Raw genomic sequence first — 25930 nt, 5'->3', positions numbered from 1 at the left:
AAACTCCAGGTTAGCTGAACAATGACTCCCAACAATAGCAGAGTTTGTGCACCAGGCTTTGTTAATGTAAATGCACAATCCACCACCTCTGGTCTTACCGGAGCCATCTAATGTTCTATCCGCCCGGAGCGTGTGGCATCCCGCTAGCTCAATAGCGGTGTCCGGTATTCCGCCGTTTAGCCAGGTTTCCGTGAAGATTAGGACGTTACAGTTCAAAAGTTTCTTACTGTGTGTGATGCTGAGTCGAATCTCCTCCATTTTGTTCACTAGCGACCGTACATTGGCAAGGAAAATACTGGGTAAAGAGAGCCGATGAGGGGATAGCCATAGCTTTAGCCTTAGCTTAGCTCTCAGACCACCGCGTACCCCCCGCCTTTGTTTACGATCTCGGCGCCGCCTGCGAGCACTTCCGCCCGGCCGGGTAGAGTGCATAGCCTCGGGTGTCCTAGCGATCTCAGGAAGGAGTCGAAGATTGTCCATAAAACTGTCGGGAATTCGCAAACCAATATCCAAAATCTCACCACGGGTGTACGATGTTAAGGCACAACTATTCTGAACGAACAGACCCGAGATGAGCAGGAAAAATACCGCAAAATTGCAGAATCTGGAGAGACCCAGAGCCTCGCGAACTACTCGCGCCGCCATCTTGGATCAATACTTGGGAAATACTTAGAAATATAATAAAATGCAGAAATACTCTCACCTAAAGGATTATTAGGAACACCATACTAATACTGTGTTTGACCCCCTTTCGCCTTCAGAACTGCCTTAATTCTACGTGGCATTGATTCAACAAGGTGCTGAAAGCATTCTTTAGAAATGTTGGCCCATATTGATAGGATAGCATCTTGCAGTTGATGGAGATTTGTGGGATGCACATCCAGGGCACGAAGCTCCCGTTCCACCACATCCCAAAAATGCTCTATTGGGTTGAGATCTGGTGACTGTGGGGGCCATTTTAGTACAGTGAACTCATTGTCATGTTCAATAAACCAATTTGAAATGATTCGAGCTTTGTGACATGGTGCATTATCCTGCTGGAAGTAGCCATCAGAGGATGGGTACAAGGTGGTCATAAAGGGATGGACATGGTCAGAAACAATGCTCAGGTAGGCTGTGGCATTTAAACGATGCCCAATTGGCACTAAGGGGCCTAAAGTGTGCCAAGAAAACATCCCCCACACCATAACACCACCACCACCAGCCTGCACAGTGGTAACAAGGCATGATGGATCCATGTTCTCATTCTGTTTACGCCAAATTCTGACTCTACCATCTGAATGTCTCAACATAAATCGAGACTCATTAGACCAGGCAAAATTGTCCAATTTTGGTGAGCTCGTGCAAATTGTAGCCTCTTCAGTTAAAGTTGCTCTTCTATCAGCTTGAATCAGTCGGCCCATTCTCCTCTGACCTCTAGCATCAACAAGGCATTTTCGCCCACAGGACTGCCGCATACTGGATGTTTTTCCCTTTTCACACCATTCTTTGTAAACCCTAGAAATGGTTGCGCGTGAAAATCCCAATAACTGAGCAGATTGTGAAATACTCAGACCGGCCCGTCTGGCACCAACAACCATGCCACGCTCAAAATTGCTTAAATCACCTTTCTTTCCCATTCTGACATTCAGTTTGGAGTTCAGGAGATTGTCTTGACCAGGACCACACCCCTAAATGCATTGAAGCAACTGCCATGTGATTGGTTGAATAGATAATTGCATTCATGAGAAATTGAACAGGTGTTCCTAATAATCCTTTAGGTGAGTGTAGATGCTACTACATTGACATGGAAAATACCTAGATTTTAGATTTTCCTCCATTGCCCATTGGGAAGAATTATACTTGTTATTGGTTCCCCCAAAGTGGCGTTCCTACAACTAAAATCGCTCCCAGTTCCTGCGGTGCGAACAAGCCAATCCGCCAATTGTTACCAATCCGCCAACTGTAACCTCCGCTCCCTGATGGAGGGAACGAAACGTTGGGTCGATGGACTGACAATAGGGGTCGCACTTGGGAGCCCCAAACAACCCTGATACATTGAGAAAAAGCCAATGAGAATTGACGAGTGGAATTTTCATAGGACACTCCCCCAGACGTACGGGTATAAAAGGAGATTGTGTGCCTCCACTCATTCGAGTTTGTGCTGAGCACCCAACATCTTCTTCCCTCCATTAGGGAAAGGATGTTACAAAAGTAACCAAGACCTTTACTATATGTCGCTATTGTTGGGGTAACAGCTTAGGACCCAGGACCAGTAGTGAAAAATGAAGACCAAGAGTCAGGAGTGTAATTAATTAAAGAAATATTTACTGAAGAATAGTTTGCAGTTTCATCAGCAGAAGCCAGCTTCAAGTCTCACAAGGAGTTTGTAGGCCACGCTCCCTCTACCAGTCTCCCTGCCTTCACCTATCGTACATACAATTTCTGAACAGTTATACTGTTTTCAAGGTCTAGCCACGTCATTACTGCCATGTGAAATGATTCTGATTGGCAGAGAAAATGCACAGTCACGGTAAATTTCCAAACAAGGATAGATAGCAGAGCATATCACTAAACTAGGTAGACTAGTTGTCGCCCCATCACTAGAATTAGATCATTGTTGACCTCGGAGGTTGCAGAAAGGCGTCTTCAGGTCTGGTGTCGTGTGCAGATAATGTCCATCTTCAATATTAGGCCTGAACAGATTATGCAACGCACACACACAAAAGCTCCCTAGAATCATAGCTCTCCCAAGGTTGGAGAGTCTTAACTACATATCAACAAAGCACCTCACCAAAACATGCTGATAGCATGTGCTTCTCTCTCAGTGAGAGGCAGACAATAGTACAATTGTATACATACAATTCTTTAGGGTTTCAGTAAAAGGAAATATAAAATGAAATAAAATAAAATGAAAGACAAATCCATTATTTCATAACTGGAAGCCGGGCTGAATGAGCAATCTCTGTTACTGCATTCCTGTCGAGTTGGAGGTGTGTGATGCCCCCAAAATCCAAACACACAACAACATGTTCTGAAATCAAGTGTTCTTGCGAAACAACACACACAACCAGGACAGACCCTTAGTCACCACTCAGAGACCAAATACAAACTTTAGAAATTATAAAGGAAGAAACAATTATTGGTCCTCTTGATATAAGTGTCACGTGTAGGAGATGAGGACCCAAAAGCAGAAGGTGATTTTGACAAAGTTTTAATTCAGTTCAGAGCAAAATAACTCAGGTGGCCACAAGGCATATCAATTCAAACAGAAAGTCTCTGGCGTTTAGCCTCAGCAAAAGAATGTCGTTGTCAAACAGAAAGTTCATCAAACATAAGGAAAACAGAACTGTCCGGTCAGGAACGGCAATGGGAGAAACCCCGGAGGTAGAGAGACTGGCTGGGTCCAAAAGGAGCAAGGAACGCCAAACCGTAGACCACTCACGTAGCTGGAGACTTTGAATAGAGCAGATACGAGGTGATATCAAATCAGTCAGGAATCAACATGCACCAAACAGGACTAAGACAGGACAGAGATCGAACAACAGGTACGTAACATTAAGGCAATAATCCGACGAAGAACAAGAGAAAGGAAGGACAAGAAATAGAGAAGCCAATCAGAGAAAGTGGGCAACAGATGAGAACGATAGAGATAATGAACAAGACTGTGAGTACGTAAGGAATGAGGTGATGAGAGACAGCTGAAAACGATTGAGTAAATGAATGCTAATGTGTGTGCGTAACAGAATGTAATAATGAGTGTGACCAGAAGAGGGAGAAAAAAGAAAAGAAAGAAAGGAAAGAGCCAGGATCATGACAGTACCCTCTCCTCAAGAAGCGCCTCCTGGCGCAACAGAGGAGGACTGGCGGGAGCGGTAGAAGTCCTCGATCAGCGAGCGGTCCAGGACGTCCCGGGACGGAATCCAACTCCTCTCCTCCGGACCGTATCCCTCCCAATCGACCAGGAATTGATGACCACGACCCCGAGGGCGAACATCGAGAAGTCTACGAACCCTATAGGTGGGAGCCCCCTCAACACGAACCGGAGAAGAAAGCGAACGAGGAGGAATACGGGTAACGGGCTTAATACATGACACGTGAAAGACAGGGTGAATGCGTCGGAGATTGGCAGATAATTTGAGTCTGACAGAGACAGGACTGAGGATCTTAAGGACCCGAAATGGTCCAATAAATTTAGGTGCCAGTTTACGCGAAGTGGACTGAAGAGGTAGGTTAAGGGTGGACAACCAAACCCTCTGCCCAACAGAATACCGAGGACTCTTAACTCGACGCCTATTAGCGGCGCGCTGTGTACGAGAACGAGACTTGCAAAGGGAAGATCTGACCGCTCTCCAAGTACGCTTAGCACGTCGAATAAAGACCTCAACAGACGGCATCCTAGCGTCCGTCTCTTGTGAGGGAAAAAGCGGAGGTTGGTAACCAAGGCAACACTGAAAAGGTGATAAACCCGTCGCAGAGGACGGGGCGGAATTATGCGCGTACTCTGCCCAGGGAAGCTGTTCTGACCAGGAAGCCGGATTGCGAAAAGCTAGACTACGAAGGATGCGCCCGACTATTTGATTGGCTCGTTCGGCCTGGCCATTGGTTTGAGGATGAAAACCGGAGGAGAGACTAGCCGAAGCCCCAATGAGACGACAAAACTCCTTCCAAAACAAAGAAGAGATTTGGGGACCTCTATCGGACACGATATCGGAGGGAAGACCATGAATCTTAAAAATCTTGTCGACGACTACTTGTGCGGTCTCTCTAGCGGACGGAAGTTTTGGTAAGGGAACAAAGTGAGCAGCCTTGGAAAAACGGTCCACGACAGTAAGTATCACGGTGTTCCCCTCAGAGGCAGGAAGACCCGTGATAAAATCCATGGCGATGTGCGACCACGGACGAGACGGTAACGGAAGAGGACGCAGCAATCCCGCCGGGGGTGCATTACCAGACTTAGTCTGAGCGCAGACAGCACACGAAGCGACGTAATGCCGTATGTCGCGTTCACGAGAGGGCCACCAGAACCTCTGGCGGATGGCAGCGACGGTGCCCCTAACACCAGGATGAGCGAATAATTTGGAAGAGTGACCCCATTGAAGAACAGCGAGACGAGTAGATGGAGGAACGTATAGAAGACCTCTAGGACAGAGACGAGGGGTAATGGCATGAGCCAAAGATCGCTTAACCAAACGTTCTATTCCCCAGACAGCTGCGCCCACCACCATACCCTGAGGAAGAATCTCCTCGTTAGTAGGAACAACCTCTGGAGAATCGAACTGTCGCGAGAGAGCATCTGGCTTAAGGTTCTTAGAACCAGGACGGTAGGAGATGGAGAAATCAAAACGTGTAAAGAAAAGTGCCCACCGAGCCTGGCGGGCATTGAGTCTCTTAGCAGAATGAATGTACTCTAAATTTCTATGATCAGTCCAGACAATGAACGGAATCGAAGCACCCTCAAGCCAGTGACGCCACTCACCGAGAGCGAGACGGATTGCCAATAATTCGCGGTTACCCACATCATAATTGCGTTCGGCGGGAGAGAGACGATGTGAAAAGTAAGCGCAAGGGTGAACCTTCTCGTCAGAGCATGAGCGCTGGGAAAGAACGGCTCCCACGCCCACCTCTGACGCATCGACCTCAACTATGAATTGTCTGGAGACGTCTGGAGTTCTTAAAATAGGCGCCGTCGTAAAAAGGGATTTGAGGCGATCGAAAGCAATCTGAGCCACATCAGTCCAGGAGAAACGGACCTTGACGGATGTGAGCGCCGAGAGAGGGGCGGCGATCTGACTAAAATTACGGATAAACCGACGGTAAAAATTTGCAAAACCCAAAAAACGTTGAAGGGCGACACGCGAGTCGGGTACCGGCCAATCGGTGACAGCACGAACCTTGGAAGGGTCCATGCTAACCCCCTCCGAGGAAATCACAGAACCGAGAAAAGAAATAGACTGAGCGTGGAAAGTACACTTCTCTGCTTTAACAAACAATCGATTCTCTAGGAGACGTTGAAGAACTTGACGAACATGCTGAGTATGTACTTGGAGAGAGGGAGAGAAAATCAAAATATCGTCGAGATAAACAAAAACAAAAAAGTTCAGCATGTCTCTAAGAACGTCGTTAATTAACGCCTGGAACACGGCAGGGGCGTTGACCAACCCGAACGGAAGAACGCGATATTCGAAATGCCCTAGCGGAGTATTAAACGCTGTCTTCCACTCGTCCCCCTCCCTTATGCGTACAAGGTGGTAAGCATTGCGGAGATCTAACTTAGAAAAAATCTTGGCCCCCTGCAGGATCTCGAAGGCAGATGACATCAGCGGCAAGGGATAGCGATTCTTGACCGTGATGTCATTCAACCCTCGATAATCAATGCAGGGACGCAATGAACCATCCTTCTTTTTAACAAAGAAAAAACCCGCACCGGCAGGGGAGGAGGAAGGTGCAATGGTACCGGCGTTAAGCGAGTCAGATAAATATCTCTCAAGTGCTTCGCGCTCGGGAGCGGACAGAGAATAAAGTCTCCCACGAGGGGGAGTGGTACCCGGAAGAAGATCGATACTACAGTCATAAGGTCGATGCGGAGGAAGAGAAGTGGCCCTGGAAACTGAAAACCGCCCGAAGATCATGGTACTCCTCCGGGACCCCAGACAAATCACCCGGCTCCTCCTGGAAAACAGAAATAGAAGAGACAGGAGAAACAGCAGAGGACAAACAGTTAACATGACAAGACAAATTCCAAGAAAGAATGGAATCTCTGGACCAGTCAATCTGAGGGTTATGCTTTACTAACCAGGGATGTCCTAAAACAACAGGGTAATAAGGAGAATGGAAAACAAGAAAAGAAATTGTCTCTTGATGATTGCCTGATATGGTGAGACTCACCGGAACAGTGGCAAAGCGCACTCTTGAGAGGATACTACCATCAAGAGCGTGTACAGGGGTGGAGTCTTTAAGTTCAATGAGGGGAATCCCCTGTTCACGAGCCCAAGTCTCATCAACAAAACTTCCCTCGGCTCCCGAATCGATCAACACCGGGCAGGAAACGGAATCTCCCAACCAGCGGATGAGAGCGGTCTAAAGTTGAAGCGCTCACCAGTAACCCTCTCTCTACGGGTGAGCTCTGGCTTTTACCGGGCAGGAGGCGACACGATGAGTAGCAGACCCACAGTACATACATAGGCCTCCCAAGATGCGGTGCTGGCGCTCAGCAGCGGAGATTCGCAGACCACCCAGGTGCATAGGCTCGGACTTATCAGCCGAAGGAGATGGTGGAGATGAAAGCACCGGAGAGGAAGAAAGCGATCCATCCAGAGTGCGACTGCGGCGACGAACCTCAAAACGCTTCTCAATGCGAATGGCAGAGTCAATAAGAAGATCCAGTCGAGTCGGTGGTTCATGAGCAAGGATCTCGTCCTTAATCTCGCCATTAAGCCCCTCGAGAAAACGAGCTACCAGGGCTGACTCGTTCCAGTCACAGGAGGCGGATAAGGTGCGGAATTCAATTGAGAAATCGGCTGCTGAACCTCTCCCCTGGCGAAGCGTGGACAGGAGCCCGGGAAGCCGGGGCGGTCAAAGACCCGCAGCATCTCTTCCTTGAAGCTGATATAACGACTCAGGCAGTTGGCCTCAGAATTCCATACCGCTGTTCCCCACTCCCGGGCGCGGCCAGTCAGCAGTGAGATGACAAAAGCGATGCGAGAGCCCTCGGACGCGTACGTGGAAGGCTGCAGAGAAAAGACCACCTCACATTGGGTCAAAAACGATCGACACTCCCTTGGCTCACCGGAATAACACGGCGGGTTGTTGACTCTGGGCTCTGGAACACCCGGACCACTAGAAGACAAAGACTCTACACGGAGAAGGTGGAGTTGCTGCGCCATCTCAGTCATGCGAGCGGAGAGGGAATCAATGGCTTCACGAGCTGCAGCCAGCTCCTCCTCATGACGGCCCAGTAGAGCTCCCTGAAGTTCGAGTGCGGAGTGAAGAGGACTCTCCTTCGCTGGGTCCATTCTTGGTCGGATTATTCTGTCAAGTGTAGGAGATGAGGACCCAAAAGCAGAAGGTGATTTTGACAAAGTTTTAATTCAGTTCAGAGCAAAATAACTCAGGTGGCCACAAGGCATATCAATTCAAACAGAAAGTCTCTGGCGTTTAGCCTCAGCAAAAGAATGTCGTTGTCAAACAGAAAGTTCATCAAACATAAGGAAAACAGAACTGTCCGGTCAGGAACGGCAATGGGAGAAACCCCGGAGGTAGAGAGACTGGCTGGGTCCAAAAGGAGCAAGGAACGCCAAACCGTAGACCACTCACGTAGCTGGAGACTTTGAATAGAGCAGATACGAGGTGATATCAAATCAGTCAGGAATCAACATGCACCAAACAGGACTAAGACAGGACAGAGATCGAACAACAGGTACGTAACATTAAGGCAATAATCCGACGAAGAACAAGAGAAAGGAAGGACAAGAAATAGAGAAGCCAATCAGAGAAAGTGGGCAACAGATGAGAACGATAGAGATACTGAACAAGACTGTGAGTACGTAAGGAATGAGGTGATGAGAGACAGCTGAAAACGATTGAGTAAATGAATGCTAATGTGTGTGCGTAACAGAATGTAATAATGAGTGTGACCAGAAGAGGGAGAAAAGAGAAAAGAAAGAAAGGAAAGAGCCAGGATCATGACAATAAGCAAAATCATAACTGGAAATAATCATTAAAATCATAATAATTATATAGGAGGATGAATATTGATTGAGGCTTTGATTATGAATTTAAGTAGGATATATATATACATAATTATATTGAAGCGGCGGTAGATTCCCGCATCTTTCACTATGGAAAACGCCACAACTAAATTAACCATGTTATGAGGTTTTGGCAGTGTAGATGTTAGCAAGCTACTGCGTGCTGGGAAAAAGTGCACTTGTAACGTTGTAACCTACCCAATGCCCCACATAAGCAGCGTCATTCCCGAAACACGAGGTAGGGGTAAGGACCGTACTTACCGTGGAAATAGGTTGCTACAGCCTGTCAGCCCCTTTCCAGCAACATGTATGTACATGCTTGTATTTTTGAGAGAAAAATGTTTATGCATGATTTTTGAAAAAAATAAAAAATTTGTTTTAAAATTAAGACCTCAAAACACACAATAGATATGTGTTCACAAGACTTTTGACTATTGGGTGTATTTAGACTAATGGGGTAAAAAAATTAGAAATTAGTGCTGGGGAAGGGCTCTCTTTCTTATGCAACCAAAAGAACACTACAGAGACCACATCCACAGAAGGGAGGATAACATGTGGAGTACATCCCATGAACCGTGAAATATCACACATGGAAAAAAGCTCTACATTTGTAGGAGCTTTACAAATGCAGCGCCTGGTGGCAAAGCCAAAGGAAGACACAGGTTTACCATCAGGGAAACCGTACATGACTCAGCGTGTGCCATGCTCCCTAGGAGTATGAGTTTACTCCACAAGGAGTGTTGTATCCTACATATGTAGCCCAAGAACACGGGCTGACCTGAAAGGTCATACTTCACGAGTACTGAGACTGAAAGCAGATGACACAGATAAATGAACAGACCAGAAACAACCTTTCATGACATTTGAATTCTCCGGTGTAATTCTGTGTAATATTTTCTAGTTAATAATGTGCACTAAGCCAACTAATAATGAAACAAGCTTCAATATGAAACCCACAGCTAGCACATATATTTGTATAATTAAATTGCAGCTTTTGCAATTTGAAAGTTGCACTAAGCAATATCTCAATTTCTTTTTTAATGTTGCCGTATGGTGCAGCCCGAGACTAAGCTGTTTGTGTGTCTGTGTATGTGTGTATGTGTGGACTTTCTTTAAATGCACTCTTGGTCTAATTCTGTCATATGAGTTTTCTGCTTTCACACAATTCACACATTCAAACATACATCTATGAGAAAGGCACTGAGGAGGGTCACGTGACCTGAGAGTACGATGGCAGCTTAGTTTTGTGGCTCCGCCGAACCCACTCATATTCATTTATATCTACACGTTTTAAACTAATTGTTTGGACATTCTTTTATGACTTTGTACCTGGCAACAACGATATGTCCTCACGTCAAGCAAAATCGCCGGCAGGCATGCGAATCGTGAACAAATATACGAAACGGATAAGATGGAGGACTCTCTTGCCGCCATGATTTCATCAGCCATGGAGAAGCAACAGTTGTTTATTGAAGTGCAATTTAAAACTCTTCAAGACAGACTCAACAACATTCAGACGGAGCTTTCCAGCTGTTCTAGCGGTGTAAGAGAAATACGTGACAGATATACCAGCCTGAACAGCCGGGTTAGTAAAATGGAGAAAAACTATGACAAGTGTCTCGCGAAAATGGCAGAGTACGAAGAGAAACTAGCTGACATGGAAGACCGCAGGGACAACGTTCGCATTGTGAACTTACCGGAAGGTGTGGAAGCTTCGAATGTCATGTCCTCCATCTCAGATTCTCTACCAGTATGGTTTCCTTCTTTGACCGGCGTAAAAATTTAGATAATGAGAGCCCATCGTATTGGCCCTTCTAACAACACAGGCAGGCCTCGTACGGTGATAATGAAGCTGCTGCGCTACACTGACCGAGATCGAATCCTCAGAGCGTCGAGGGAATCTCCAATAAAAGTCGAGGGAAAAGACATCAGATTCTCTGCGAATTACAGTACGTCCACCATCAACCGTCGCCGCGTTTTTTATGAGGTTACAAACAAGGCTCAGAAAATGGGCTTCCAGACTTTTTTGCTGTATCCCGCGCAACTGAAACTGACTCGAGGATCGACCCAGCACATCTTTAAGTCTCCTCTGGAAGTTGAAGACTTTCTAAGTGGTTTGACCTCACAGGAGAACGATGATGGGTAAAGTGACAATGCACTTGATGTTTGTCTGGACGTTAGTAACATTACTGGAATTCTCAAGGTACTTGTTAGTGTGAAGTTTAAGATTAACATTGGACTTATTTGCCCAATCTAGCAATGCTATTGATGTTCTTTTTAGCAATAGCAAAATCTGTTAAAGGAGTGGGTGGGTGGTGACATTGGTTCTGCCGCTCTTCTCGGGGTCACGTAGTCCATTAGTTGGGCATCGGTTCACCCAAATGTGTGTTTGTTTTTTCTTTTTATCTTACTATTATTTTTATTTTTTTGTGTTCATTGGAAGTGGTACTTCCAGATGTTCTACTGTTTCTGTGGGAAGTTGGGTGTACATGGGGGTGGCACACGTGGGTGGGGCTCTGGTTTGGCCTAGGCGCCCTAAGACTCCTGCTCCACCCAAGGCTCCAGACCCGCCCAGGCCTCCCGCTCCGCCCATGGCTCCAGACCCGCCCAGGTCTCCTGCTCCGCCCATGGCTCCAGACCCGCCCAGATCTCCTGCTCCGCCCACGGCTCCAGACCCGCCCAGGTCTCCTGCTCCGCCCACGGCTCCAGACCCGCCCCTTAATCTCATTAATTGTTGTGTTTTAATAAATTGGTGTAATAAATCATAAATTATGGTTTAATCAATCATAAATTTTTGGCAGATAATAGATTGTTTTTTTTTAGCAAACTTGTTCATTTTGATTCCCCCCCCAGAAATGTTTACTAAAGAATTTTAAATATTTGGACTGGAAACCAAAAAAAATACCAAATAAGAAGAGCATTTTTTGCAGTGTAGTCAAATCTTTTGATCATTTAAAATATAATAGGCCTTTGACTACATTCCAAATGAAATAAACTACAAAAAAATATATTTCCTTTGCTCTGTCACATTGTTCTTTTGTCCTCTCAGGTATCTCCAGCATTATTCATTAGCTATCACACCTCCTCGCATATTGGCTTTGTGAAGAAAAACTGTCTTACAAATTGTAAATTAATATATTGTTTTATGTGAATGAGCAGGCTCAATGATTCTCACATCAGTTTAAAGAAAAAACTCTATGCAAATACACCCTGGAGTCAAAAGTCTTGTGAACACCTATCTAGTGTGTTTTGAGGCCTTAATTTCAATTTTTTTTTTTTTTTTTTTTAAACCGTGCATAAACATTTTTCTCTCAAAAATTCAAGCATGTACATGTTACTCACATATTATGGTAGCCCAGTTTGTGCTGAATACAGTGTAATTAGACTTTTTGCCATTAATGTGTTTATAAGCAACTAAAAAATTAATAAATGTCAGCGCATGTCAAAACTTCTAAAGGGCCCCAAAAGAGCTCAGACTCCAGAGGTTTAAAATCCTCCACATTAAGTTTAATTTCCTACCGTATAGGAGAGAAATGTAGTAGCACGTTGATCTGCCATTTGTGGGTCTTTAATGCAGAGACTTTCCTTATGTCCCAGATAGCATGGTCACATTGAAACAATGTTGAGTCAGTGTTGATGCGTCAACATGCGTTTATTTTAACCATAAATCAATGGTAATATTGTTGATTCAACATTATAAAGTGATATTTTTTCAACATCACTTTTGCACAGTGAATTAATATTGAAATAATGTTGAGATTTCAACCACAAATCAATTGTAATTTATCATTGAATCAACATTATGAACTGATGTTAGTTCAAGATCACGCTTGCACCCAAATTTAATGTTGAATCAATGGTGAGATAAAAATGGTAATGGTAATGCTATTGAATCAACATTACATAATGATGGATTTTACATCACTGATGTTGAATCAATATTGAAATTAACAAAAATTATCTATGGTAGTAATGTTGATGTCACAGGGTGTTTTGGTGTTGGTTCATGTTCATTGGTCCTTGTTCATTTTTTAAGTTTTTTCATGTTCATGTTATGTTTGAGTGTTATGTTTCTAAGTTTGTCTTGTTCTTTCACTTCCTGGTTTTTTCATGTTGCATTGTCATGTGATTCCCATGCCCTCATGTGATCTTGTGTCTTGTCCTGTCATTGGTTCATTGTTTAATCACGGTTCACAGGTGTTACTTGTCTTGTCATTTAGTCTCAGTGTATTTAAGCCCTCATGTTTGCCGTGTGTCCTTGTCTGTTATTGATGTTGTTACCTGCTGTATAGGTGAGGTTTATGTTTGCCAAGTCTTTGTTTTGAGTATTGCCAAGGTTTTATGTTTTTGATTAAACTGCACTTGGGTCCAACAACTCGCCTCGTCAGTAGAATTCTGTGACAGTTGAATCAATGTTACGTTATGATGGATTTTACATCACTGATGTTGAATCAACACTGAAATTAACAAAAAATAATCAATGGTAATATTGTTTGATCAATGTTACAATGTGATGTTGATTCAGGATCACTTATGTTGAAACAGAAAATACAACTGAAACCTAATGACAACATAAAACAATGTTGCCATCTGATGTACCAAGCTAATGTTGAAACGAATCTTAATCTTAACTACACTTCAATGGACCATTTTAAATTTGGGGAAAACCTTTTAAAATATAAATGGAACCTTCTCAGCAGTTGAGTCAATTTATTTTATTTAACAGTTTACCACAATCAGTGACAAAAAAAATATAAAAGACCTTCTTTAAAAAAGAAAGGGGGGAAAAATAGGACAAGCATTACAACATTTAAAAATAAAATTAGTTTCAGAAGTCTGAAGTTATTATAACTACAGGTGGTCCAACGGTTCAGGTTTTAATAATCTGGCTTGCATCAGACGACTGCCTCTCTTCCTTCGGGTTCTCTGAAATCTGAAAAAGAAAGCATGATATTACTTAAGAACAAGTCAATTCAGTTGTCATACATACAATAACATTCAAGAATTGTTAATATACTAATCACAATATGGTTCACTTAAAAAAAGTTGCTCAACACAAAATATTCAAACTATGATTATATTACCATGAAATTCTGTATATTTATATAGTTTTTTAAAATCTATTAATGCTTCAATATCAAAAGAAATTGTGTCTGATTTTTCCCACCGAGTTTATCTCCAGCCTTAATTAAACACACCTGAAGCAGCTGATCAAGCTCATTAGGATCAATGAAGGCAGGCAGGCTTTTTAAGTGAAGTTCACAACGTAATTTCGGGAGGAGTGAACCCATCTAATCTTTCAATTAGTGATGTACACAAACTCAAGTTCGGGAGGCGTGAACCCATCTAATCTTTCAATTAACCACCAAAGCATAGAAGCAGCTTACTACCTCCTTCAGGCATCAGTTCCTTTGCATCATTCAGACATTTCCTTCATCAAAACATGTCTGATTTCCAGGAAATCCAGCTATTCCCATCAGATGACGAACTTCTCAGCGTCCAAGAGACACCTACCTCTCCTCCTCGACCTCGACCAGGTATTTCCTCCCCGGATGGCGATCTACAGCTTGAGCGTTCAGGACATCAGCTCAAGCACTTGTACAAAACGGGTCCAAGAAGACCACTCTCTACTCCTCCATCAAGAGCCACAGCTTCCTCCATCTCTCATTCTCCTTCTCTGCCTCCCCAGTCTTTATCTCTACCTACTCGTATAGAGGTTCCGTCAATTCCCTCTATTTTGAAATGGACTGTAAACAGTCTCTGTCAAGCGCTCGCTAATGCAGGAGTCCATTTTCCTCGCAGATCTACAAAGATCCAACTTTTTGAGCTACTGGCGAGTTCAAATAACACTCCCTGCCCTCCTAAACTCCATCCAAAAAAATCCAAGAGCAAAACTCAATGCACCTCAACCAATTGTTTTTCCCCGCGGCAGCAGAATAATCGCTACCAAACGCAGCGAACTATCCCCATAGCGACCGCTCACACTTCCGTCTCGTTCCGGCCAGCAACAGTGGCTGCCAAACATAGTTCCACAGTGGATCTTGCTCCAAATAACCCTTAGGTTTTCCGTTCAGGCTTAAGATCTTCTGTCTTGAGACAGAAATTCCTTCTCACCTAATGTCTCTTCCTTCTGCTGCTAATTTTCATCTCAATTCTCACAAAGGGGCAGAATCCAGCGTGAGGTTGCCTCCGTTGAATGTTCCGCCTCCTTTACCTTTTCCTTTTTCTTCAGGTGGTGAGCACAGCATGAGGATGCCTCCGCAGTCAGTCCCACCACTTTCTTTTCCTTCCATTTCCCACTCTTTTCCAGCCGCAACCCATACCAGTCAAGAAGCATTTGCAAGGATGCCTCAAGCTCAGCCCTCCACGTCTACAGCCCCAGCTCGCTGGCCTTCTCATACCCTCGCAACAGCAGAACTTCAACCACCTCCTCCTCACGCAGTAGCCCAGGAACTTCCACCTGTGTCTTCACAACTCCGCTCTCTAATTCTCGCAGGTGCGGATATAGATCTCCCTTCTCTCCTTATATAAGTCCCTACCAACGAATCCCATAGTTCTTTTCGAATGTTTCCCTAACTATACATTTAAAAGATTCCACCCCCACTACCAAACGAGTACTCACCTTTTCAGAATTCTGCATAGCTTTCAGTAGATTAACAGAAGTTATAAGCGCCGTCTTTCCCACAAGACGCAAAGAGCTCAATGACTATCTCTCCATCATAGTCGAGCTCAGCCTTTCTTTCAGTGGTAGTCATTTCTACACTTACCACAAACTTTTTCTGCTAAATGTGCTGCTCGTATCACCCATTGGAATCAGTGCCCATATTGGGGGGGCTCTCGACCTACACTGTTAGACATTTATAAGATTTTACAGTACCTTACTGGCAACACTGTTGCCAGTAAGTTACTGTATTTGAGATTTACAGTACAATAACCGCATTTCAGTTTACAGTAACTACATGCTACTGTAATACAGTACCGTTACTGTAAACCTTGGTTAACAGTGCATTAATCCTAGTCCTATTCAATCATTAATACTTACTGAATTACATTAATCTGTCCTACAGAAGTAATCCAAACAGACACAATTATTATGAAATATAAAATTCTTTATTTAAAACATTTTAGTGCTTTAACTTAAACATGTAAATGTGTGGAAAAAGTTCACTTTAAAACATCCTCGAATCAAATCTTATTTTCAGAAAATCATGTATAAAAGTAATCAGAGTGCTTTCAATATCACTTATTTTACATTTTATTTACATTTATGCATTTGGCAGACGCTTTTATCCAAAGCAACTTGCATTGCATTCAAGATACACATTTTACATTTTGTCAGTTCTTGTTGGTTCCGTCGCGTCGCTTCACTCACGTTGCAAGCGGCAGGAGTTGAAAGGTGTGTTCGACATCAGCTGTGGCCGGATGTAGCTATGAGTAGCCGCGTGCAGGCGGGGAGGAGCTGCAAACAGAGACGTGAAGTCGGACACTTTCTGCTTCCTGCAGTGACGCTTGCACTGTGTTTGCACACTTTATCAGCTGAAGTGAAATAAAAGCAATATTTGTCAATACACAGATGTTTCAGAGACATTTTTTGTCATGTAATACTTTATGCACTGCTTAATACAGCGTGTGTTTGTCCAAGCATAAAGTTAACATACAAGCCTAAACTATCAATGAAGTGGGGGTCTACGCTCTTAATCTGTTTTATTTTGATAAACATGACAATATAACATCGCAACTACATGAAAAGAGGTTTAACTGTTATAAAAAACAGATTTGTGTGCATTAGAGGAACTGAAAGTTTTAGAATAAACACGAAACACATGTGATCGCTGTCATGCGGAGAATCTGGCCAATCGTGGAACAGCTGTCATCATTAAAGTCTGTGCAGTCGCTCTGGAGAAACTGCACCGGCTGTATTAGCGGCTGCTCTCGAATCGCTCTCGCGGTGCTTTGATGCCATACGTCACGTGGCGTCGGCGCTGTCTCAAGTCAGACAAAATTAATAACCGACATGACGCCCTGTGTGAATGCAGCGTAAGTGTCTGTGTACATTACATATCCTATTAAAAAAGTGTCTCACCTAGTCCAAGTTTTTCCATTCAAACTCCATTAGGTGGCAATGGAAGGATGACACTCTGTTGTTGATTACAGTTGTCTTCCTGTTAACAACTTCCCCGGTCTTCCGACTCACTCCGGTTTTGGTGGTGCATCTTGTTCCCTCCTCTGGGTTTTTCCTCACGAAAAAAACTTAAAGCAAGAGAAAATTAAGAGAAAAAAGATATTTTAAATTTCATCACCCTTAGTGCCTTTGCTTTAAATGTTTTTGGTAACACTTTAGAATAATGGTCAGTCATTAAACGGATAGTTCACAAAAAAAAAAAAAAAAAAAAGTACATTCTGTCATTTACTCGCCCTGTAGTTCTAAACCTTCCTTTTAAAGAATGTTTGTAACCAGACAATTTTGAGGCACCATTCACTTCCATAGTAGGAAAGAATTACAATAGAAGTGAATGGTGCCTAAATCTGTTAGGTTACAAACATTCATCTTCTTTTGTGTTCAGAAATGTATTCAGGTTTGCACTTGAGCAACATTATTCTAAAGTTTTGCCATGTTTTTTTCATAAATTATATTTAATCTGCCAAAATCATCCAAAAATTGTCCAGGACTGCTTAAATTCCAGAAAATAAAATTATATTCTGTCAGTCCTGGACAAAAACAGTTTTGGATTATTTTAGTGTAATATAATTTATGAAAAAAACATGGTACATGGGTAGTTACAGCTAAAAAGAGGTGGAAAAACTAAATAATTTTATGATTCAGTTAAACAGACCCGACTAAAACATACAAGAAAAACTTTGAATTAACAGTAATATGTGGAGAAACAAAGAGGGGTAACGTTACTTACCGTTGTATGAGTTCCAGTGTCGCACAGCACAGGCAGGCTCCTGGTATTCTTATCTAAAATGTAAAGTAAATAATGTCAATCCAAATGTAAACTTTGCTTGGTAACAACGTTATTTTTGCAACTAGTGGCCAACGTTAATTTACTAACAAACGTCGTCCTAATGTACGCTTAATATGCTCGATAAACAAAATCTTCATTGTATTGGTAAAGTTAATTCAATAAACTCACTAACGTTAAGTCTTTTTAAAAATAAAACTTTAGGTTTACGTTACCTCAGTTTTAGTACCAAAGCTGAAGCAAATGATAACCTAACGTTATGTAAAGTATGTTGTCCGGGCCGTGAGCTCTCTCCTCGGGCAAAACTTATGACGCTGGCTGCACTGGTTCCTAATCTAATTCAATAAACTCTTTTTTTTTTTTTAAATAAAACGTTAGGTTTACCTCAGTTTTTAGCAGCAAAGTTTAAGCAAATGATAACCTAACGTTATGTAAAGTATGTTGTCCGGACTGTGAGCTCTCTCCTCGGGCAAAACTTACAACGCAGCACCGGTTCCTAATCTAATTCAATAAACTACTTTGTTTTTTTAATAAAACGTTAGGTTTACCTCAGTTTTTAGCACCAATGCTGACAAGCTAAAATTGGGGTGCAGACAACCGCGGCTAGTACAAATCACACTTACCTTGCTTGTTTGCTGTTCTCACGGGGGATGAGAAAATCTTCGCAGGGTGTCCGGACACCGCTCATATGTTCTCTAGAACCGTGAGCTCTCTTCTCGGGTGAAACTTTCAACGCTGCACTGATGGTTCCTAATATAAATCTAAAGCAAATCCTGTCGATCCCAATTGTGCCAAAGAGGCCGTTGTGGTAAATACAGTATTATACTTTATTTTTTGAAAATACAGGAAATCACTGTATTTGGTGTTTGACGCCATGATGCAACGGGAATTAGTTATTTACTGTAAAGAGAATTTACAGTATTATACTGGGTGATATATATAGTAAATAACTGTACAAATTACAGAAATGTCTAACAGTGTAGAACTTTACAATAAAGTTTTTTTAGGCTGTCGAAGTGTTTCCTGTGCCATTTGCAGGCCAAGTTCTCAGAACTTCCTCTTGTCCTCAAATAACAATGGATCCCCCAACTCTCCCGGAACCACAAGTGCCCAAGTCGACGTCATATGTCCCCGTTCCAGGAACAAACACACCATCAGTTTCAACTCAGGGAAGCAAGTTTGTAACAACTTCAATAACTTCGGCTGTGTTAGACAACGTTGTCGCTATCTTCACATTTGCAGTTATTGTGGTGGAGCTCATGCTCATTCTGCATGTCCTGTATGTTTTTTGTCAGCAGATCTAAATAAAAACCTCAAAAAGTATATCTCTTCCCCTATCATCATTCCTTCCCTTGCAAATTAATTAAAAAACCATCCGGACAAAAACTTTACACACTACCTCATTTCAGGTTTGAAAGAAGGTTTCGATCCGGGTTTAGAAAGCCTACCAAATTCCAGCTTGATCCAGACTCAGTAGAGGCCCTCATCAAAAAAGAAGTGGATTCCGGCTTCATGATTGGTCCGTTCAATTGTCCCCCCCTCTAACTTTTCCGCATACATCCTATAGGGATAGCCACCAGGAAATTCTCAGGCAAAAAACGCACCATAATTGACTTTTCCGCCCCACATGGAAAAAAATCAACCAAGTATCAACAGCTTAATGCCGCTAGGAGAATTCTCACTGCACTATCATGACATAGACCAAGCAATCAATCTCATCAAACACGCTGGCACCGCAGCCTGGCTAGCAAAGCTTGATATTACTTCAGCTTTCAAGGTCATGCCTATCCACCCTGATTTCTGGCATTTGTTCGGCATTCGTTGGCGTGAACAATTCTACTTTGCAGTCCGTTTGACTTTCAGTTGCAAAAGCAGCCCAAAAATATTTGATACCCTATCTGAAGCTCTATGCTGGATCATACAAAACCACTACGCCATTCCCTTCCTCATTCATCTTCTCTGCAGGTTTGAGAACCACTGTACTAAGAAACCAATTGGTAGGAAGACAAGACAGGATCACATGAGGGAAACATGACAATTACAAATTGCAAAATAAAAGACATGAAAACTTGAACATAAACAAAACTTAATACAGACATGACAAAAGCTCAGACACTGTGCATAAAAGCAGGGCTTCATTTGAATTTCTAAGTTAAAATTTCTACATTTGAGTTGTGCTGTGTAGTTTCTTTTTTCATTTGTAGTCAGAAGGCACTGCAAAGCAAATGACATCTCTAAATAACTACTATCATCACTGTAATGTACAGCATGACCTATGCTGTAGATATTTGACAACTTCTACATTAAAACATTTTTGAAATCCTCTGCTGACTGTTCTGGTCCAGTTAAAAATATTCTTTGAAATTAAATATAGTTTCATTATAGACCAAAGATTCCATCCAATACTTGCTGATGCCCACACGCTTTTTTTTTTATTTCTTGCAATGCGTTCAGAGATTTCTGCATCTTGCTCAAACAGCACACACAACCAACCAATTTTTTTAAAAACATGTTCTCATATTCTTCCTGACTTCTTCCATAGTCTACTTGTGAGTGATCCTTTAATACAACTCAGTCAAACTCAAAGAGGACAAATATATCACTGTGCTGTCACTGAAGGAAACTGCAAGCCACTGCCCATTACCGGTACTTAGTTTTTATATGATGCTTTCAAGGATGTAATATAAAATACGAGTTTTATTATCCATGATAATATTTCTTTTTTTAAAATCCACTTTTTAATTCAACAGTCCCCAATGAGGCTGTCAACATGTCCCTTGGACTGACAATGTCTCTAGATCCGAAGTCTTCAAGAGCAGTGGTAAGTTTCATATTTTAAATAATCCCTGTTTTGTGAGAATATAAAATATTAATGGTAAGAGAAATTGTTATATCCTAAAAACAATATCAGTTTTACTGCAAAAACATGCTAGATTTGGTGCGTGTATATATCTGTATAATTTGAATTAGATTATAATTTGTTAGAGTTGAACCTACAATTTGCAGTCTTCTAAATGTCAATCTAAATGTCCAAAAAAAGAAAAGAAATTTTGCATCTTCAAATTTTACACTAATGTGCAGATTAGAGTTTGTCATGTTGAAAATAAAATCTTAATCTATTTCAGGTTTGTGGTCCAACCATACCTAAGAACTGTGATGTAACCACTTACAATGGCATGTGCTTTAAAATCAGTTCAGATAATGTTGTGAGCAGATCTGTGCCAAAGATTCTGAGAGGTAAATGTATGGCATTCTACCAAATGAGAGCAAGTTTTCTTCATACTGTATATACTGTATGACATGATTATTTGGACTAAATGAAAATATGATACAATTATTCATTTCTCCAACTTCAGAATGCCCAACATCACAAATTGATATTGCTTTTTTAATGGATGGATCTGGAAGTGTAAATGAGCAGGATTTTATTAAGATGAAGGCTTTTGTTGTAGAAATGATCAAAAGTTTTATAGACCATGATACACAGGTATGATAATCAATGCATTTATTATAATCTTATGCATGATTTTTCAATCCCCAATTTTCAGAGCATCAGGCACTAAATCTATCTATCTGTCTTACAGTTTGCTATTGCACAGTTTTCTACACAATGTGTCATTCATTACAAGTTTAAAAAAGTCAAAGACGCCACGGTGTGGGAAGATGCAGTGAACCGGATATCTCAACAGGAAGGATGGACTAACACTGCAACAGCTATAAGACAACTTGTGTGAGACATGTCTGCTGATATTTCATTGGATTTATTTTTATCTGTGCCATTAAAAGTAATATTACTTCTGACAGAAACACTTGGAGTGTAGATTCATTTAACAGGGTATTTAGTGAGGGCAGAGAAGCACACTCTAATTTAAGCAACAAAAAAAGGACTAAGATGATGGATAATAATAAAAAAACTGGTGTCTACGTAACCATGCAAAAGTACATTAAATATACAAATTATATGCATGAATGAATCGATACACACACTACCACAAGTCTTTTACTTTTTTGAGTGTGTAAAGGTTTTACAGCACTTAATAATTTAGAGAAGGTTCCAAAGGCAAGCAATGTAAACTTAAAATAAAATGTATCCTTAACAGTTGCATAATTGTATTGTTGATTAAATTTATTGTACTTTTTTTTTTTTTTAACAGGAAGGAGCTTTTCGTAAGTAATGGAGGTGCAAGACCATCAGCCAGTCAAATTTTGGTTGTTATCACGGATGGTCAATCATCTGATTCATTTTTGACTGAAGCTGTTCAAATAGCACAAGCTAAAAAAATAACACGATATGCTATTGGGGTAAGATTTAATTTGTGCTTATATTTTGCTTCTGCTAGATTAAAAAAAGACATTAGTTTTGCAAAAATACTGATTATACTTTATACTGATTCAGATCTAGACTCTAAGGCAAAATCAACACGCATCCTTTCCTGATTTGATTTGTGATCTATCCACTTTATTAATAAAATCATTCAAATTCATCAAAAAAGAGGGTTATTACAAATAAATCATACAATTATTCAAACTATTTAATAAATGAAATGTTACAATTATCTACATTGATTTTTCTTCTTAGGTAGGCAATGCTTTTCATATTGACATAGCAATAGAGGAGCTGAAAGTTATTGCATCTTTACCCACCAATAAGCACGTGTTCCAAGTAACTGATTTTGACGCGCTGGAAAGTATTCGTGAAATACTCAAAGAGAACATTATTGCCATTGAAGGTAAGTTTGCAGAGGGAATGAAAAATGAATGACAGACAGACTGTTTACATTTATCAGCAGTTAACTGTGTTGTTGCTTCTTTTATTTGCTATAGGAACCCAGACGTCTGGAGATTCAACTCGAATGGAGTTTGCACAGGATGGGTTTAGTGCAGCATTGACATCAAATGTAATTCTGTGTATTTAACTTATTTGACTCCAAACTAGTGAAAGAGACATTGTATGGAAATGAAATAGATGAAATACATGGGTTAGAAGACCGTTCGCAAAGACCCGCCCCCTTTAGTTACTACTGTTGCTATGTCCGACAAGCCGCGCTCTCACACCACACAGGTTATCACACAGTGAAAAACAAATCGCAGAGCAAAGAGGATACTAAACGCACTTACAGACAGGACAGAGCAGGTTACTTTTAATATGACATAAAGTCTCAACTCTAAAATGTTGTCATTTTTTAAAGAAATGTAAACAATAATCGTTTTGTGGCTCTTTAATGTGTGGTGACAGGTCGCTGTAGCGCCTCAGTTAAAGCTGCTCGTGAACCGATCATCTCTTCCTTCTAGTTAATATATAGTATCAAATAAACATGAATGAAATTCAGAAGGAATGTTGTTTCAACCAGGAAAAGACATCAGTACACAGTTTTTCAAGTTCAAATCCAATGACCTTAATCTACGAACTCTCTTGACTGCTTTGTCGGACAAAAATGGCGGATTCGGTGGATGACAGATTATTATTGGTCAGATCGCCTGTCAATCAAACTCCCACGAAGGGTGATATGTTCTCTTTACTGTTATGTTGAATTAAATTAATGTCTTTGCATGCTATCCATGATTTTTCCCACTTTGATATAGTATTTTTTAAAAGTTGATTTTAATTTTATTATCAGTGTTCTATTTAATTGAACAGCAATATACTTAATTTTATCATTAATACAATGTAACTGATTTACAACAAGTCAAATGAAGTGCTAGAGCTTGTAAAGTGCTATTCTTAGTAAAGCTGCTTTAAATCATATCATATATCATGCAAAGTGCCATAAAAACAACCTGGAAGTGCACTTGCATCAGGCCAAATCTAGCTGTTTGTGTTCATGTATCAATGCTTTTTATAGACATTATTTGCAACCATATAATCTTTGATGTTTACCTCATGTTGAACTACTCATGTTTAACTGCTCTTCAACTTCAATGAAAAACACACCATAGAATTTGTATGCCTGTAAACGTTTCTGGAAATATTTTGTTATCTGCATTCAGACCGATATGATCATGACTGCAGTGGGAGCTTTCCAGTGGAAGGGTGGATATCAGTTTTACAAACCAAATGATAATTCAGATGACTTTCAAACTGGAAGTGAGCATGACAGTTATTTAGGTGAGATCTTTTCTTCGACTGTGTAAATCAAAATAAATCAGTCGCCACATCAGAATACTTTTAAAGTCTATTTTCTTTGCAGGTTATTCCTTGGCAATAGCAACAATGTCAAAAGAAGAGTATGCAGTCATGGGAGCACCAAGACACAAGCATAAAGGACAAGTAACTGTTTCAAAAATTGATGGAAGGGACTTAAAGCAGCTGGATCCTCCTAAGGTTCTAACTTCTAACATTTATATTTGTGTAAAATGTTAGCACTTCACACATTAATGTAAGAGTGGAAGTAAGTGAGCTTAACATAGATAACTCTTCCTCTTTTCTCAGCCTCAGATTGGCTCATATTTTGGAGCTGAGGTGTGTGTGGTAGATTTGGACAGTGACTCCAATACAGACTTACTTTTGATATCAGCACCAATGTACATAGAGTCTGACCGGGAGGGTAAAGTGTTTGTTTACATCTTCACAAGTCGGGTCAGTGATTTTTTTTTGTGGAGATTTAATTAAGACAAAATTTTCAAGTAAGATTGAATATATTTGTGTCTGTTTAACCCTGTTTCTCTTCTCTCTGTTATATCTTCATAGGCAAATTTCGAATACGCTTCGTATACACTGGAGGGCATGGCAGGTCAGAGGGGTCGGTTTGGCTCTTCTCTGGCCAGTCCAGCAGATCTGAATGGTGATGGTCTCATGGATGTGCTGATTGGAGCTCCTTTAGAGGAGGATGGACAGGGCAGCATCTACATCTTCAATGGGAAAGTTGGAGGGATCATTTCAAAATACTCACAGGTGAAAAAGATGTGGGTTGGTGGCAGTTTAAAGGGATAATTGACATAAAAATATTCACCCTCGTGGTTCGCCTTTTTATTATATTATATTAAATATATATTATATTATATTCTAATATTTTTGGTTATCTCTCTCATTCCCTCTTGAATGAAACAGAGGATTGCTGGATCATCTGTGCGAGCAGGTTTGCGGTTCTTTGGGATTTCATTGAGTCAGTCTTCTCTAGACCAGAGTCAAGACAACCTTCCTGACATTGCTGTTGGGTCCAAGGGAGCAGTTCTGCTTCTCAGGTCTGTTTTCTTCTATAAAGAACTAAAACTATATACAAATACAGTGTTTCAGCCATAATCATTCATATGTGTTAAATGTGGATCATTCAGGTCCAGACCCATCATGCTCTTGGAAACCAAAGTAACTTACAACCCAACCAAAATACAAACCGGTGAAACAGACCAGTCACTGGAAAACACCATGAAAGTGTGTTTCACCATGCGTCCATACAGACACAGCATAACAGGTTTATCCAGAATTATAACTATTCCTTTATGTTGTAGATAATGTTGAAGTGTGCGAATTTTCCAATGTGTATCTAGTTTCTCCAATGCCATCAAACTGCAGAGACTATAAATAAGGTTACTGTCTTTGTCAATGTGGTGCTATCAAAACCTTTCTCTGAGAATCACAATCAGCCCGACTCTGCAGCATTAGGTCAACCAATGGCATGAGTTTGGAGGTGGGACTATTTGTTGAACCAACCAACGGCAGCCAGGGGCAGTGTTCAGGAAACCTGTCTGAAAATAGCCTTACTTTTCAAATTCTGTTTGATTTTGCTGGGGGCACAAAACTATAGCTTTAAAATATTTTTTTTCTCTAAAAGATAATTAACACTCATAAATTAAAATAATAATATTTTACAATATTTACTGGTGAGCATAAGGGACTTCTTTCAAAAACTTAAACCTTGATATTTTACAACTCTCAAACTTTTGAATGGTAATGTATTTGTATAAATATGCTATAGCATTATATAAATATTCTATCTTTGATGTACCGCAATTCAAAAAATTGTCTCCATTGTATTACTTTTTTAATATACGGAAGACATGTATGTTTTATGTTCATTATCTAGATCTGTCCGCAAAGATTAATTACACCATAATGCTGGATGCCAAGCGACAGAAATATCGAGCAAACTTCTCACCCAATAACCGGCTCCTCAGTGATGAGTTGAACATTAGATTGAATGCAGAAACTTGCAAAAGTCATCGTTTCTTTATAGATGTAAGTCTGAAACATCACCACTTTTTGACAATATTTTTTTCCATCTCACTCTTTTGAATATT

General features: G+C 41.1%; 1 protein-coding gene across 1 annotated transcript in view; it reads left to right on the top strand.

Moving 5' to 3' along the window:
• Nucleotides 1-25930, top strand: part of LOC307116986 (integrin alpha-X-like) — a 61924-nt gene that overhangs the window by 4563 nt on the left and 31431 nt on the right. Inside the window, exons 3-17 of the mRNA XM_079801617.1 lie at nt 20238-20341; nt 20446-20516; nt 20821-20932; nt 21052-21182; nt 21280-21425; nt 21850-21997; nt 22275-22425; nt 22520-22593; nt 23684-23801; nt 23884-24017; nt 24126-24272; nt 24384-24587; nt 24744-24877; nt 24968-25104; nt 25717-25868. Of these exons, the coding sequence (XP_079657743.1) occupies nt 20238-20341; nt 20446-20516; nt 20821-20932; nt 21052-21182; nt 21280-21425; nt 21850-21997; nt 22275-22425; nt 22520-22593; nt 23684-23801; nt 23884-24017; nt 24126-24272; nt 24384-24587; nt 24744-24877; nt 24968-25104; nt 25717-25868 (1963 nt within the window). The remainder of the gene's footprint in view (nt 1-20237; nt 20342-20445; nt 20517-20820; nt 20933-21051; nt 21183-21279; nt 21426-21849; nt 21998-22274; nt 22426-22519; nt 22594-23683; nt 23802-23883; nt 24018-24125; nt 24273-24383; nt 24588-24743; nt 24878-24967; nt 25105-25716; nt 25869-25930) is intronic.

Source organism: Gobio gobio (genome assembly GCF_949357685.1).
Source record: "Gobio gobio genome assembly, chromosome: 20".
Classification (NCBI taxonomy): Eukaryota; Metazoa; Chordata; class Actinopteri; order Cypriniformes; family Gobionidae; genus Gobio; species Gobio gobio.
The sequence above is the reverse complement of the archived record's forward strand: the minus strand, read 5'-3'. Positions and strand labels throughout refer to the sequence as shown.